The sequence below is a fragment of the Chrysochloris asiatica genome, unplaced genomic scaffold, assembly GCF_000296735.1.
Source record: "Chrysochloris asiatica unplaced genomic scaffold, ChrAsi1.0 scaffold00154, whole genome shotgun sequence".
In the NCBI taxonomy this organism is placed as follows: Eukaryota; Metazoa; Chordata; class Mammalia; order Afrosoricida; family Chrysochloridae; genus Chrysochloris; species Chrysochloris asiatica.
Window position 1 is genome coordinate 8,013,388 of NW_006408672.1, and position 18,156 is coordinate 8,031,543.

The 18,156-nt window shown below is 37.9% G+C and overlaps 1 protein-coding gene across 1 annotated transcript in view; it reads left to right on the forward strand.

Annotated features, from left to right (window-relative positions):
• Window positions 1–18,156, forward strand: part of BRWD1 (bromodomain and WD repeat domain containing 1) — a 197,519-nt gene that overhangs the window by 153,365 nt on the left and 25,998 nt on the right. The window contains exons 28-31 of the mRNA XM_006870863.1: window positions 5,962–6,117; window positions 6,335–6,455; window positions 7,618–7,743; window positions 8,987–9,059. Coding sequence (XP_006870925.1) covers window positions 5,962–6,117; window positions 6,335–6,455; window positions 7,618–7,743; window positions 8,987–9,059 — 476 coding nt within the window. The remainder of the gene's footprint in view (window positions 1–5,961; window positions 6,118–6,334; window positions 6,456–7,617; window positions 7,744–8,986; window positions 9,060–18,156) is intronic.

Genomic DNA, 18,156 nt, shown 5'->3' on the forward strand with positions numbered 1-18,156 from the left:
CTTCTCTTTCTGTAGGTTTTGAATTGTTTGCAGTACTGTATCTATCTTATTTGATAGTTCTTGTAGCACTTTCCTGACTTCTTCCTTATTTTTCTCAACTCCATTATATAGTGTTTTGATAGATTTTATAATTATTTTTTAGTCTTTTTTATTTTTTAGTCTTTTTTTTTTTTTACTGGTATTGTTTTGCTGTTATATGCTCCCCCTTCTGCCTTTGGAGGACTCTTTGTTTCCCTGTATCACACAAGAAGAGTCAGCAACTGCTACCATACAGCCAACCTACAATCACACCTTAAAAAACACAAAAACCCAGGCAAGAACCAATACCAACTGCCATATAGCAGGGAAACAGACAACAACCCCCATACTCTTAAGCTAAACTCCCTCTTGAAACCTTGTAAGCCAGTCAGATCGTGCCTTTATTGCTCCCTCATTTTAGGTAGCCAATGTCTAAGTTGCCCATCCCTATCTACCCTGTATACAAAGCGGATAGCATTGAAACTTGATTTGAAGACTCTTTTCCTCTGTGTTGGTATTTAGAGTAACTACCTCTCTGAGTATAGGTCAGGTTCATCATGAAGATGCATCATCTGTCACTGTGGCTGTTCCAGTATGCTTGTCCTTTCTAGTGGGAATGTCTCACCTCATAAGGTTGTAGATGGGACTCAGGATTTCATCTATGGTCCTATACTCTGTAAAGGCTTTGCATGAGGCCTATTGCACTGGGAAAGTTGTAGAACCCCTTTTAGGTATTATAATCAATTACAGGCTGAAGATGTGCTTACAAGTTTTCTCTAATCATGTTTCCCAACATTCCTTTCTATCCCACTCAAGTGTCTATTTTATAATAGTAGGCAAGGGAAACTACTATTCATAAGGCAGTGAAGGATTTTAGTATTATTTACCCTCTTCGAGCTGTACCTAGATCCCTGTATCCCAGAGCCCTGTTGTTCCAAGGTTGAGTATGCGTTACTATTTTCCTCTGTCCCATCAGGGCCTGCCAACTTGTCTCAGTGTTCCCCTATCTATCTTGTTCTTCTGCCTCCTGTCACCTTCTTGTATTGCCCTCCCCAACACCCAAAGTAAACCCCCACCCCAACCCCATTGTGGTTACCTTATATTTCGTTAGTTCTTCCCTCCATTTAAGACAGCCTATTTTATCCAGTAATCTGCCTGACCTTCCCACCACCTGGATCTCTGTTCCTCTGTGTTTACTTTTTTTCACATTGTAATTGTTTTGATCAATTGTTTTGACCTCCCAGATCCTCTGTTCTTATAATTTTATTCTGTTCTTGACTCTTCCATTTTTCGACTGAGTTCAGGTTAATGCTGCCATATACGTCAGTCTGTAGTTGTTGTCTGTTCTTGTTGGTTCTCAGTACACAGAACTTCCTTTAGGATGTTTTTCATAGCAGGGTTGGCTTTAGCAAAATCCCTTAGCTTCTGTTTATCCTGGAATGTTTTGATTCCACCATCGTATTTGATTGATAGCTTTGCTGGGTAGAAGATTCTTCGGTGGCAGTTTTTCTCTTTCAGGGTTTTATATATATGTCACCCCTTGCCTACTTGCCTGATGGTTTCTGTTGAGAAATCTGAGCTTAATCTGATTTGCTTGCCTTTGTATGTTACATTTCTCTTTTCCCTAGCTGCTTTCAAGATCCTTTCTCTATCTTTGATTTTGGAGAGCTTGATTATTATATGTCTTGGTGATAGTCTTTTAGGGTCTATCCATCCTGGTGTTCGTTGAGCTTCTTGAATGATTATCTTTTCATGATGTTAGTAAAATTTTTGTCCAGAAGTTCTTCAACTATCTCTTCTGTGGACTTGTGTGATCGTTCCTTTTCTGGAATGCCGATAATTCTTATGTTATTCCTCTTCATGTTATCCAACGTGAATCTTAGGCCTTCTTCAGATTTTTTTATCCTTTTTCGTGTTTGTCCTTCTATCTTAATAGTATTGAGAGATTTATCTTCTAGCTCAATAGTTCTGGATTCTGTCTCTTCAATTCTGTTCCTTTGCCCTTTCAATGTATTGTCCATTTCTGATATTCTGTTATTAATCATTTATACCTCTGTCTGTAGGTTTTGAATTGTTTCCAATGCTGTATCTATCTTATTTAATAGTTCTTGTAGCACTTTCCTGAGTTCTTCCTTATTTTTCTCAACTCCATTGTATAGTGTTTTGATACATTTTATAATCATTCTTCTGAATTCCTCCTCAGGCATTTCCAAAGCCTGCCCATCTTCCAGTATGGAGGAGTATAGGTCTACTTTCAGCTCATTTGCCTCAGTGACTTTATCTCGTTTCTGGACACATGCATATATGGTCACCTGCTTCTGTTTTTGAGCATATTCAGGGGTTATCTGTGGCCTTTATTACTCAGATGGGTATGTATTTTGGTATTTCTTATTCTTTCTGATTGCCTCCAGGTAAATGTAATTAGGAAATGGGCTTCCCTTTTCACTTCTCTTCTTGAGAAATTTCAAGATGCCACTGTTGGTTGTTTTGACATAAGTTAGGATTTAATTTTCGGCGTATTTCCTTTTTTGTCTGCTTGTCTCACTCCACAATCCCCGTTAAGGCCTTTTTTGTAGTTGTAAACAGTTCAGGGCTGGCTGTGGCCATTTGGTTTTAATTGGAAATTGTCTCTTTAAATGTCAAGGAGATCTATGCACATGCATAGTATAACCCTCTGAGGGTGGGGCTGGGGTGCCCACTAGCTAAGGCTATAGTCACCCTGAATGGAGGTGCGCAGACAGCAAGGGACCGCTACCAAAAGAGAAGAATGTCCACACCTTTATCTCAGCGGTTCTACCGGGCATCTGTGGCCGTTCTCATGATTCTCCCACTTGGTCTCACCCAAGATGGCGGCTCCTCAAGCAGCTGAGCATCTCGAATTACAAAGCAATGGATTTCTTGCTTCTGCCACAAATTCCTACAGCTCTAAGCCTTCCAGCCTTCTAAATATTCCTTTGTAAGTGGTTCAGAGTTCTGGGACCAGCCCCTGAGCCTTCTTGGCCAGGTATTCTGTGTTGTTGCTGGAGGACATCCTTCACTGCACTTCCACCTGATCCGCAATCTTGTTTGTTCTCTATAGTCATCTTTTGCTATTTAAAAAAGGTATATGAAATGAACAAATAATTTGTTTTACAGAAGTCTATCATAATGATCTCTAGCATCATTTCTGTCATCAAGGCAATATTTTGCAACTACTGATCCTTCCTCTTTGTTTCTAACCTTTGCATTTCAATTGCCAGTGATTATCAATATATCTTGCTTACATGTTTAAGCCTTAGTACTGTAGTGGATTCTGAACTAGGCTCCTAACCAGAAGATTATCAGTTTGAAACTACTAATTCCTCTTTGTGGAAAAGATGAGGCTTTCTGCTCCTATAAAAATTCACAGCCTTAGAAACCCTCTACTTGTTCGCTCTGAGTCATAACTGACTCAGAGGTACATAACCAACACCACTACTACCACCAACTGAATATGAGAATTTATGTTTTCATAGGTATTCTAAGAAGTAAAGAGACAACCAAGGGAGATCTTGACTGTTTTCTTAATGAATCTGTGTCTTTATATGGTACCTTTATTGGCTTTTTGCATTAACTTAGTTTAGTTAAATAGTACGCTCACTTTTCATCTTCTATTTTTTCTTTTTAATTTGCTTTTGAACTCCATTGTTGTTGTTAAGTGCCTTTGAGTTGGTTCTGACTCATACTGACTCTACATGCTTTCTGAAGAGTGGCTGGTGCGTTTGAACTGTTGACCTTGTGGTAAGCAGTCCCATGCTTATAGTGCCACACCAAGACTACTTGAACTCCATTAAAATAAGAAATTTGGCGTTTCTTATGTTAATTTTCTTAAAGTCAAACCAAAAAGTGTAAACATAGAAAACCAAAAAGGAAGGAAACGCTCTGCATTTCTCAAGCTGGGGGTATTGAAGAAAAAATTCTAGCCTCAGTTTTTGTTATTGAAAGATTCTCTGATCAGATTATTGAATGATGCAGAAAGCATGAAGAGAAGATGGAAGGAATATACAGTCACTGTACCAAAAAGAAATGGTTAATGTTCAAACATTTCAAGAGTTAGCATGTGTGTTCAAGAGCCAATGATACTGAAGGAGGAAATCCAAGGTGCATTGAAGGAATTGACAAAGAACAAGGCACCAGGAATTGATGGAGTAAAATTGAAATCTTTCAAGAAAGTGAGGTGGCATAGGAGGCACTCACTCATCTATGCCAAGAAATTTGGAAGACAGCTATCTGGCCAACTGATTGGAAGAGATCCGTGTTTGTGCCCATTCCAAAGAGAGGTGACCTAACGGAATACGGAAATCATCAGACATTATCTTTGGTATCCCATGCGAATAAAGTTTGACTTAAGGTAATACAGAAACGGCTGCAAGCATACATTGACAGAGAACATCCAGAGGTTCAAGCCAGAAACAGAAGAGGCCATGTAACGAAGGATATCACTGCTGATGTCCAATGGATCTTGACTGAAAGCCGAGAATATCAGAAAGATGTTTACCTCTGCTTTATTGACTACACAAAGGCCTTCGATTGTGTGGATCATGACAAGCTATGGGCAACACTGTGAAGTATGAGTATTCCAGAAAACTTAAATTATGCTCATGAGGAACTTGTACATAGACGAAGAGGCATTTGTTTGAACAGAGCATGGGAACACTGAATGGTTTAAAATTAAGAAAGGTGTGCGACAAGGTTGTATTCTTTCACCATACTTATTCAACCTGTATGCTGAGCAAATAATACGAGAAGCTGGGTTCTATGAAGAAAAATGTGACATACATTTGTCGGAAGACTCACTAACAACCTGCGTTCAGATGATACAACCTTGCTTGCTGAAAGTGTAGAGGACTTAAAACATTTACTGATGACAATTAAAGAGCACAGCCTTTGGTATGGATTGCATCTCAATATACAGAAAACAAAAATATTCACCATTGGACCAGTAAACAACATTCTTAACGCAGAAAAGATTGGCGTCGTCAAGGACTTCATTTTTCTTGGATCAACTATCAACACTCACGGAAGCAACAGTCAAGAAATTAAAGGACGTATTTCATTAGGCAAATCTGCTGCACAAGTCGTTTAAAGTGTTGAAGAGCAAAAATGTCAGTTTAAGGACTAAGGTGCGCCTGACCCAAGTCATGGTATTTTCAATAACCTCATATGCACGATAAAGCTGGATGGTGAATAAGGAAGACTATAGAAGAATTGCTGCTTTTTTAAGTTACGGTGTTTGATGAGAATATTGAAAGTTCCATGGGCTGCAAACAGAACCAATAGATCCGTTTTGGAAGAAGTAAAGCCAGAGTGCTCCTTTTAGGCGAAGATGGCCAAACTTTATCTCTCATACTTCGGACATATTGTTAGAAGGGCTCAGACGCTGGAGAAGAATATCATGTTTGGTAAGGTGGAGGGTCAGAGAAAAAGAGGAAGACCCTCAACGAGGTAGATTGGCCAAGTGGCAGCTTCGACGGACTCAAGCTTGCCTGCAGTAGTGAGGTTGGCCCAGGATCAGGCAGTGTTTCGTTCTGCTGTACACAAGGTCTCTATGAATTGGTAAGGACTCAATGGCACCTAACAACAGCCACAAATACAACTTTTGAAGTTTTCAATGTATTCAAATTCGATTATTTTTTTCAGAGGCTTCTGAGTTAATTTTGAGAAGTAGACTGAAGTGTATTAATGATGACAACCTTAGTATTAATTTTGTTGGGATAGACATCGCTAATGCATTTAAGGAATTTGATCATTTAAATTGGTAATTTTCAAAGTTATGAGTTTGACCTCATTTTTAGATACACAGTAGCCTAAATTTATGATACTAGAACATTGCCTTGAAATACATTATATAATTATTTTGTGATTTGTTCTCTCCTTATCTCCCTTCTCCCCCCTTTGGGCTTACGTTTTGCATGGAATTTATAGTTGATCCACCTGAAGAAGTAGGAGCTAGTATTTCTGTCACTTCAGATGAACTTGAGAAATTGCTGTACAAGCCACAAGATGGTGAATGGGGCCAGAAATCAAGAGATGAGGAATGTGAACGCATCATCAGTGGCATTGATCAACTCTTGAATCTTGGTATGTTGTTTTATGGTTAAATACTTTATATTCAGGTTTTCCTTTGTAAAAAATTTTTTTGAAAGTGTAATTTCAGTTCTGTCATTGGTTATACTATCTGTTACCTTTTGCTTTAGCATGTAATGTTTAAGGTAGCTCTATTTTTATGAATGATGTGTAGAGAAATATTATTTAGCGTTCGTGTATTTGTTGATTAAAAACTCTTCTGTCCTAACAGATATGGCAGCAGCTTTTGCAGGCCCTGTTGATCTATGTACCTACCCAAAGTACTGTACAGTAGTAGCTTATCCAACTGATCTTTATACAATTCGAATGAGGCTTGTTAATCGATTTTACAGGTTAGTAGACACCTACTTTTTTTAAAAAAAGTTTGGAAAATATTGGCCATACTAACTAATAACAAAGGTAAATAGAGAGGTGATGGTTGGTAAGTGTTAGTGGATGGAGTATTAACAATTTCTTTCTTACTCTTTTCTTTCATTATATTAATTTTGTTCTCCTATTTGTTTGATACTATGTTAGATGCCTGTGAGTAGGTGGGAATTGAACCAGGCATGAAATAATCATGTTTTGGTCTTCAATCTGTAGTAATCTATTTTTCTTCCAAATTAAATGAAGCGATACGTTCATTGTTTTAATTTATGCATCAGCATTCATGTTTTAATTTCTTCGTTTAAAACCAAATTTTATTTTACTTAAGGATTGACCTCTGGCTTCGATGATAAGATTAAGCCCTCAATGGGATCAACTTTTAATCTCTGGCTTCTTGTTAAGTGCTGTCTAGTAGATTCCAATTTATAGTGACCCTGTTATAGGGTTTCTAAGTCTTCAAATGTTTGAAGGAGAAAGCCTCATGTTTCTCCTGTCGAGTGATTAATGGGCTCCCAACTTCCAACCTTGTGGTTCACACTTCAGTGCTTATCCTGTGGAGCTACCGTGCATGTAGAACACTGATAACTATAAAATTTCCTATTCCTAATGATAATTTTAGCCATTGATTTTAGCTTATTATTTATAATTAGATTCCTTAGAGAAATTGCCTTTATAGAAAACCAGACATGTAGAGTCAACATGATCAGTATAATTTTTCTAGACATGGGAATGTGCCTCATAATCAGAAACTACTTTGACAGTTTACAGTGAGATTGATTGATTGAAGATTGGTGGTATTTTAACATTCTCATTAGCAGTTAACATCTTCAGAAGGTACCTATCAGCAGTGTGAAACAGTCCTTGCTTTGTTCAGTTTTCTTTCTGTGATAACAGTGATCAGTCAGCCTTTAGATTCTTAAATGTATTTTCTGTAATTCAGTGTCCACTGTCTAACCATTTATATTATGATCAAATGAACAGAACGGAATCTTGTTCATTGTGACTTTGTTCATGTGGTTTAATTCATCATGCTGTTTTAATTGGTATATGTGCTAAGAAAATTTGCTTTTTTACTTGGTTTCTGTCTTTTTATTTTCTAAGCCCTAAATTGGCTACTTTATTTTGAAGGAGGCTATCTGCATTAGTTTGGGAAGTAAGATATATTGAACATAATGCCAGAACATTTAATGAACCTGAGAGTGTAATTGCAAGATCAGCTAAGAAGATAACTGACCAACTTTTGAAATTCATCAAGTAAGTTACCTCATATAGTATAGACTTTGTGGAAAAGTTATACTGCATGCTCTTAAAATCATCATTTTTTATTTTCTACTTTATGAGTTATGCCTTCTTAGTGTATTTCTTTAAATGACATTTAAAAATACATTTAGGGTCATTATAATTTCATTAACAAAGTAAATTGAAAATCTTTTTTTTTTGTCAATTAAAAAAAATTTTTGAAAAACTTTATATTGTGAGAGAATTGCATAAAAGCCTTCCTTGATTTTCCCTTTGGTAGCATTTTACATTAACGATGGTACGTTTATATAAATACTAAGTCATTAGCCTTGATAAAATACTGAATGAACTGTACCACTTACTTTAATACACAAATGTCCTTTATGTCAGGGTTTCATTCAGAATCCTCATTGCATTTAGTATTTTCTTAATCTGTCAGTCACTTGGATTTAATGCCTATCTAAAATTTGGAGGACTCTCAAGTCTCCACCTCTATAGTACTTTATTTCCTACATCATGAAAACCACACACCTATTTTCATCCTTTTCATGACTATATATTCCTACTTTAGCATTCTTTCTTCTTCTTTGTGCACAGGTTAAAGTATCATTTGCTTTCATTTCTTCCTCCTATTGTTTTCCTAGTCTCTCTTTTTGTCAAACTAACCTATTTCTGTTCCTTAAATTTTATTGTTGTTGGGAATATGTACAGTAAAACATACACACCGTTTCACCAGTTTCTACATGTAGAATGTAGTGACACTGGTTACATTTTTTGAGTTGTACAGTCATTCTGACTTTTCTGTGAATTGTTCCTCTATTATTAGCATTCTTTTAAGGTTTCTATCTAGTTTTTCTAGTTGCTGTTGTCAGTTTGGTCCCATATATGTAGTACTTAAAACGCGAAACTATTGTTCGATTTTCAATAGTTTTCTCTGTAGCCTTTACATTATAATTTTGCTAGTGAGGATACCTATGTTTAGGGAAAGTCATGAATGTACTTATTTGGTTAATGCCATATGTTATTTTTGTATTACCAGTTTAATTTCATAAAATATACTTAATTAACTCATGATTTTGAATTAGGACTTCACATGGTCAGTTGTTTCTACAGTGACTTGCATCAAAACTTGTTATTTCTCTGCTTGAATTAATTATGCATATTTTGGGAAACTGTTCATATTTTAATATGTATATTTTCAATCGTTGGAAAGAGTCAACTGTATATGTTATTTAAAAAGTGAATAATTGCTTTTCAGGACTCAAGACTGTACAAATATCTCAGAATTTACTAATACGTCTGAAAATGATGAGCAAAATGCTGAGGATTTGGTATGACATCTGTCAATTTTATAATGGTTTTTGTTCATCTCAAAGTTGAGCTAAAAAATGATTAATGTAATAGAAAATGTTGGTTCCCTAATATTAATTGTTGATATTTATAATAAAATTTAAAAATGGGGTATTTGAAAAGAAACACTTTTTATACTTATAATTGACCTAGATGTTCAATGAAGTATAATAATTAATATCAAGTAAAGAATAACTTTGGAGTCCTAGTATGGCATTGTCGGTTAATGCGCTGGACTGCAAATTCAGTTTGAACTGCAGGGTCAGCGGTTCAACCTCACCAGCTGTTCCTTGGAGACCCTATGCAGGGTCGCTATGGGTCGGAACAGACTCAGCGGCACTTAACAACAACAATTAATAACTTTAGTTATGAAATGTGTTCTTAAAAGTTTTACCTTGAGAAAAGTATATTATCAAAAGTACCTTGGGAATATTTCTTGTAAAACCAAAATCTGTGTGTTGGGTTTTAACATAATTAAGTATAAAAAAAGCTGCCTATGATCCTGTTGTGGTATATTATAGTGCATTGTGTATAATAATGTGTATTATAATGCATTGGACTACAGGTCAATTTGTGCCGCAAGGTTGGCGGCTCAAACCTGCTAGCCACTCCTTAGAAACCCTATATAGGGTCACTATGACTCGATGTGACTTAGCAACAACAACGTAATCCAAAGTCCTAAACTCAAGATGATAATAAAGTGTAGATACATAGGCAGGTACCATACCATTGTGTTGTAGAACTTTAACACACAATCAGACTCTGGTTTGGTGTTTCAGGAAGGATATTTTTGAAAAACATAGGGTCAATTTTTCCACAAACTTGGACGTAGTTCACTGATTTTTATGTTAATTTATGTTAGAAATTAATTGAATATACTGTTATGTGATTTATGAAATAATAAATTACTGAATTTGAAGCCTGGTGTGATGCTATAGGATAAGCACTGGACTGCTAACCGCAGGTTGGAAGTTCATACCCACCAGCCACTCTTGGAAACCCTATACAGGGTCACTATGAGGCAGAATCAATTAGATGTTACACAACAATAAAAACAACAAAATGTGTGTACTAGAAAAATACATGCTCTTTATTGGTGTATGTGGCTATTTTGGGATTGGCTTTCTTTCTAAAGGAACATAACCAGTGTTGGAGGCTGGCAATTCCCACTTCCCGTCAGGCAAGAAGACAGGTGGCTTCTCCTGATACATGTGGTCGCAGGGGCTGACTAACCCAAAATCAGCAGTTTTACAGAGCAGGCTGCTCATTGATTCCTCAAGAATCAAAGGTCAGAGGATGATGAGCTAGATGCAGGATTGAGAGAGAGCATTCGGTCCTAGAACATCCATATGTATTGGATGCAGGCCATGTGTCTATGGAAACTCTACTTCCCAGCTGATTGACTGCTCACACCAGATCACAGAATTGTAGGATGTCTGCCAAACCACAGAATTTTGACCTAGACAAGTTAACACTCAACATTAATAATCATAGTGTACCACTTGTCAACTTGGCACTAGTAAAAACACCTTGGACCATACATAATTTTAAATTAAAGCCAGTTATAAAGTAGTTGTTGTTAAATGCCATCAAGTAAAGTAGTACTTACACGGAAAAGAAAACAGCTAACATGTACAGCTGAAAATGCAAATTATAATTTATAATGAGTTGTTGTCATTGTTAAGTGTTGTTGAGTTGGTTCTGACTCATGGCGACCCTGTATAGGGTTTCCAAGAAGAGGCTGGCAAGTTTGAACCATTGATCTTGGGGTTCAAACCAACCTTGAGGTCTAGTGCTTATATCCCCAGTGCCACAGAAGGAACTCTGGTGGTTCAGTGATTAGAGTGTATGGCTCCATATTCCCACCAGCCATTCCATGAAGGAAAGATGTATCAGTCTGCTTCTGTAAAGGCAATAGCCTTGGAAACACTGTGGGGGCAGTTCTCTGTAAGAAAGAAAAATAAAGGTATATATACATATCTTTGTACATGTAGGTATAACAAAATGTGGTAGAAATTCTCATAATAGTTAACAGTTACCATTTCTGCAACTGGTCTGTGGTCATAGTAGGCATTTTAGAACTACTTTTTTCTAGACCCATTCTGATTCCCTTTGCCTTTAGCAAGCAACTCAGCTGATTTGGGTTTCTGCCTTGTTTGGGTTGATTTCGGCTGGAGGGGGAGGTGAATCTATCCTACATTGAAGAATCTGTAGTAGTGATCATGTTGGAATTGGATTGCTATAATTTTATACTGATTTTAGTCACAGGGCATGGTAATACTAAGACAGTCTAAGGGATCTTCTGTATGCCAGACATATTCTTCTAAACCTCCATTATGTAGTATCAGTCTGATTTCACGAGTACAATACAGTAACTTCCTTTTTTTCCTGTTGATCCAGAGTCATGAGGACCCCAGTATGTCTGGGTGGCGTTCTTAGCTTACAGTTAAGTGGAATAAATTTGTCTCATTGTGGAAGTTTTCCTCCCTTTGGAACTAAGTCTTCTAGATGCACAGAGCATAAGTTCATGGAGATAGTAAACAAAAAGTTTGTGAGTGGGTCTCTAGTGGTAATAATGTGTGTGGTGTCGCTCTTATTTATACTCCTTGAGTCCTGGACCATAGAATTCTGGCTTTGGGAGAAACAGCACCATACATTGGATGCTGATTTAGAGAATTTACAGACTACTGGGGAACATTGTCCCAACCATGCAAGGTATTGCTGTCTTGTTGGAATTATAATTATGTCTTTAGAAGGCCATTGTATGGCTCTGTCAAGCCAGCTTCTTCTGCATGATGATGAGGAACATGTAAGACCAATGAATTACATGAGCATGGGACCATTGTGGCAGTCCCTTTGCTATGAAGTGTGAGGTTCTTGATTCGAGGCAGTGCTGCGTGGGATACATGAGAGTGGTTAAGGCATTCTGAGTCCACAAATGGTAAATTTTGCTGAAACATTGCATGCAGGGAAGGCAAATCTGAATCTAGATTGTGTATCCTGTTAAGAAGAAAACACTTTCCTTTCCATGTAGTATACTGTAATCAACCTGCCACCAAGTTTCTAACTGTGACTGGCTGGTCGCACTAAGAATGGTATCGAAGACTCAGTGCTGATCTCTTGCTGGCAGATTGGGCCCTCAGCAGTGGCTGTAGCAAAGACTGCTTTTGTGAGTAGAATTTGTGTTGTTGAGCCCATATATAACTTTTAGCTCTGCCACCATAGCCACTTTGTCCAGGACCCCATTGAGCAACGACAGGAGTAAGGAAAGATAATGACTGGTATTCAGAGTATGTCATCCTTTCCACTTGTTAAAAATTCCTCACTGTTGAGGTCACCTTTTGCTTAGCATCTCTATTAACTTCTTTGAGTCACTCACGTATATCCACTTGCATCTTTCGCATACTTCCTTGTTAACAATTTTCCAGTCACATTCCTTCCAAGTCCCTGATCAGCTAGCCAAACCACTGGCCACAGCCATGAAACAGTATACAGTTGGCCATTTGGCCATTTCTTCTTCTACACAAATTGAATAACTAGGTATACATTGCTTGAATTTCTGCCCTTTGGGAGGATTCCCATTCACCAGCATCATATCTTTTTATGGAAGTTCTAGAGGGGCTGAATTGCTACTGTTGTCCACTTTCAATAACTACCTGAATATAGAGTTAGAACCATTTGTAAACCAGGCTCACAGTTTTTTCTTCCTTGGTCAGTTGATCTTAACATACTCCCAATTAGGTCATTCAAGTCCTGTGGGTTAATGCACTGGATTTCAAAGTTGGCTTGAGCCACAAGGTCGGCAGTTCAAGCTCACCAGCTAGCTGCTCCTTGGAAACCCTATACAGGGTCACTATGGGTTGGAACAGACTCAGTGGCACTTAACAACAATTAGACCATAGGTACAAACTGGGAAAGGAAAGGTAGCATCACTGGATGGAGACCATGCCACTTTTTCATGTAGGTCCTGCCTGATCTCATAACATTTTAATGATAGGGTGCTGCTCTGCACATGTGACTTTATGATTTTATGAGTCAGACAAAACCTAGTTTTTTGTTATGCATTTGTTTTTGCTAAAGCCCAGCAGCAAGTCAAAAGCTGGTTATCAAAACGGGATAGCTGACCTTTGCACCACAATCATAAGGGTTTCTGCTGTGATTCACCAACAGGGGTCTGCCAAAGACTATAAATAGCATCTCTATCTGCCACTGACATTTCAAGAACCATTGGCCCCAAGTGTCAGAATGGTTAACATGGCATAAGCTATTGGAGGACCTTCCCTAGTTCTGGGCCCCACAAAAAACTAGCAACTTTATGAGTCACTTGGTAAATAGACTAGAGTAGCACACCTAATTGAGGTCCACCAGGCAGTGTGTTTATTTTTTAGTTGTGGGAAGGACCAGATGCAACAACTTATCCTTCACTTTAGACTGAGTATCTTGACATGTCCCACACACCTGGATCCTACTTTTTAGCACAAATGTCTTACCAATAAGTATAGAATCATTGACACAACTTCTTTACTGAGTCTAATCAGCATAATGACATTAATGTGTGATGTCTTGAGGACATGAAAGGTATTCATTTTGTCACACTGGTCTGTTACATTAATGACATTATGCTAATTGGACTTAGTAAAGCAGTTGTGTCAATGATTCTAGACTTACTATTAAGACATACTAGCAGCTGGCACAGTGTTGGTATTTACATTGCAGAAATGGGGAAGTCACTACAGGATATGTTTGTGAATTCACTGTGAGACAGACCTGAGCTAAGATTCCATTAGTAACCCGACCTTCATATGCCCTTACTCTGATTGGTAGGCCACAATAAAGTCTGCATCTCCTAGAATTAGTGTTAGTTCAGAATTGGTGTTTAATAATTTCCCCATAATCTGATTATTTCCACGCCTTGTAAAAGGCTGTATATCCTTTTAAGAAAGACTGGGAAAAAATTTAAGTTTATAAATTTTAGATTGGATATGGGGTCTGTCCTCAAAGGGACCTAGCCTCCCATACATTGAAGGGTTTGTGAGTCTGTGAGCTGTGTCAAGTCTGGGAATTACTTGAGTGGACATGGCACTATTTTGGGGTTTCAAGCCAGACTGCTTGATATAGGATTTGTCCATTTGTACAGATCAGGCAAATTTTTAGTAGATGTCACTTCCAGGGACACCATGGCTAAATAGGCAACACCACAAGTCAAACTATTCTGAGTATTCTTTGACTCTACTCTTTATTACGGTAATCCAGCCTGCCTTGTCTTTGATGATTAATTGCTGCCACTTTGCCCCTGCCATCCTGGGGTCTCATCCATCTAATTGTAGTTACGTGTCTTCATTCACTTAGAGCAGCTCCCACTGTTGAATCTGACTTGCATAACATGGTAATCAAAGCAGTCTTCAAAGACTTTAGGATTCTCTTCACAAAATTGTTACTGTTGTTAAAGGTGTGTCCTCTGAACATGCCATTTATGGGTCTATGATTCTATCCTGATACAGCCACTTTACTATGTTAACTTCCCTAAGCCTATGGATACCATTAGGGTATAGTAAGACATCTCTCCTTGATTTAGTGTAGGCCATTGCTCAGTCCATGCTTCAGTGAAACGATCAAATAAAATACTAGATTGCTTTCTAACCTCTCAAACTGAAATACTGAATGAAAACTGTGCTTAGAGTGCCCATGTCAGTAACCTCAGACTAGTCCAACTTAAAGTTCATTGCACCTTTATCCCACTTCTTTCTTTAGTAGCCTTCCCTACACACATTCTCCAGGATTCCATTTGTATAAGAAAAATCAAGCCATTCTTTTGGAATGTAGTGCACATCATAGTTCATACTTTACCTTTTGGGACTTTTTGGTACTTAAGTCTCGCTAAAGGTTCTAAGAGCAAAAGTGGGTGGTGGTTGTGGATCCTGAAGACATTCAGCAGTGTCTTGTATCATCCTCAGTATATGCAGTATCTCAGATAACACACCTTAATCTCATCAGATAATGGGTTTTTACCAGGGAGGGTAGTTTAGCAGACAAAGATGGAGTAGCCTTTCCAGATGGAAGTAAGTAGGTTGCTTGTGTTGGCAGGTGTTATTCAACAGGATAGAGGCATTTACTCTCAATAGATTTCTGATCATCTACCCATTTGTCCCCATCCCAAGTTACAAGATTCCATTTCTTTGCAGTCAGTGAGGCACCATTTGAGGTTAGGAATTTAATTAGTGTTCTAATTTAGCCATTTTATGATAAGGCTCTGGGTTTGGTTTTCTGGAGTATCAGCTATATGTTACTACATGAAATAAGATTTTCTTTAAGGGCACCAGTGGCAAGTTTCAGGTTTTGTATGCAATACTTGAGCTGTGACTCTGAAACTTGGAACACATCACTTTCTTTCAGCCCTTAGTCTTGTGAAAATAGTATTAACCAACCAGCTTCCTTATATTTATTCTGTCAGAATTGGAGAAAAATATCAAACATGTTAACTACCCTGGTTTCAATATATACTTGATCAGTTGGTGGTGATGTTTTGCATATTTCTATTGCTTCCTCATCTCATGGGTTAACAGTGCACTCTTTACTATTATACAACCATTAATGCCTGGAAGAGTAGCCAGATTTGAGAATAAACAATTTCGAAAACTCACTTTTTGTTTTTCTAGAATTACTCTCAATACCCAATGCCTTAGGGTGGTTCTTTAGAAAAGCAAAACCACTGAAGTTTCTATATACAATATAGAGAGAGTTATTTCAAGGCAGTGGCTCCCCCAGTTGTGGCGATGACTTAGTTCCAAATATGTGGATCAGGCAACAGCTGGAGGCCTCTGATTTATGTGGTTTATAATGGCTGATTAACCCAAAATCTGCAGGTCAGATGGCAGACTTGCTGGCTCACATAAGAACAACTAGAGGTCAGAGGATGATTACCTAAGCTAAGCTGTAAAAGAGCAAGAGGAGAGTTTTGTCAAAACATCCCATATATATTGGTTGCAGAACACACCCTCAAGGAAACAACCTCTTCCAGCTGATTAGTTGCTCACATCAGATCACAAAATTTTGAGAATGGTTATATAATGTCTGCCAAACCACAGAATTATGGCCTTGCCAGTGACAAATAACAAGAATAATCATAGAAGTTCTGGGGTTTCACAAGTAATAGGTCAAACACAAATTTAAAGTTGCTTGTGTATGTTTACCCTATAGCAAATTCATTAAACAACTTTTGACAGTTTTATTTTAGAATTAGTGTATGGTTCTTTGGAAATGTGAGGAGGATGGTTGTTTTTTTGTAGTGTTTCTATAAAGGTCATCTGATACAATATGTTGCAATTTTGTTGATTAATTTTTGAATGTTTTGAAATGGTTTTTAATATTACTACATTTCTGGTGAACTGCTCTGATTTTATTTCTAGGATGATAGTGATCTTCCTAAAACATCTTCAGGAAGAAGGAGAGTAAGTTAATCTACTTGATTGTCTATTTTATTTATTTTTTCTGTTTTCAAATCAACTTAAGAGTTAGGTTTTGCCATTGTAAGTCATATTTACACAGATTTTGAATATTTTTTTCAAGAGCAATGGTAGAATCACTTTAAGCCAGTAGATAAATTAGGGAAGGTTTAGTGGAAAAGTTATTATTTGAAGTATGTTTTCTATGCTAGCTGGAGTGAAAAGAGGATATTCAAAATATAGGAGATATCATGTGCTGTAGGATGAGCACTGAACTACAAGGACTGTGGTTCAGGCTCTCCAGCCACTCCTCGAAAACCTATAATGATTCTCTATGAGTCAGAACCGACTTGTACTTAACAAATATATTTGCACACATAAACACACACACTAGCTATGAGTAAAGACTACACCGGTAGTGCTGTCAGAGAAAAGCAGTGGACTACTAACAAGTACCAAGTGGCAGCATCGATGGACTCAAGCATGGCAACAGTAGTGAGGTTGTCCCAGGATCGGGCAGGATTTCGTTCTACAGTACATAAAGTCGCTATGAGTCGGTACCAACTCGATGGCACCTAACAACAACAGCAACTAACTGCAAGGTCAGCAGTTCAAATCCACCATGTGGGTTCCGCTGGAAGGCCTAACTCTGAGGCATCTCAGGAAAACTTGCCTGGAATGCATCCTGGTACCAGGGTTGGTTTTCTTGCACAGCTAGGTCAGTGAATCAGAGCTTGACAAGTGGGGTGGAGGATGACCAATGATGACACACTGTGAAGGGGAATGACAATTTGATGAGCCCAGTGTTGAACTGGCCCCTCTGCCACACACAACAGTAAAGGAGCCACTGACTCAAGAGACACCCATTCCATGGGAAGACACCCAGACAGACACTCCTGGCTCATATGGTAATAATAAATAGCAGCTTTATTATAGGTTCTTCAATTGTTTGTGTGTCTGCCAGGAGGTTTATGGAAAGAGAAAAGAGAAAGGGAAAACATGCTGCAAATGGAGAATGGAGTAATTTATCAGAGTTAGGGGGATTAAGTTATTTCGAAAGTGAAATTACGCATACTTAACAGACCTGCACCTGGAAAACAAGACTTTTTAAATGGGAGAAAGAGTAGATTTTCTGTTCCTGTAAAGCCTCAGAAACCCTGTGTGGAGTCATTTTAAGTCAGAATGGACTTGATTACAATGGGTATGAATAAAGACATCCAACAACAGTATGGAATGTTCATGGGCTAATGATGGTGCTGACCTGACTAGAGGTTGATGGATCCCCGGGTAGTTTTGTCTATTGTTGATGTTAGGAGCAAGTTATGGTAATCCTGAAAACAAAGGATTTCATTCAGATTTAACGTAGAGAATCAGTTGCATAGCTAAAATAGATTTTGAGAAGGTGGGAAGAGGTATTATTAAATCGTGTGGATCATGACAAGCTAAGGACAACATTGAGAAGTATGAGTATTCCAGAACACTTAATTGTACTTCTGAGAAATCGGTACCTAGACCAAGAAGCAGTTGTTCAAACAGAACATGGGAACACTTAATGTTTTAAAATTGGGAAAGGTGTGAGACAGGGTTGTATTCTTTCACCATACTTATTCAACCTGTATGCTGAGCAAATAATATG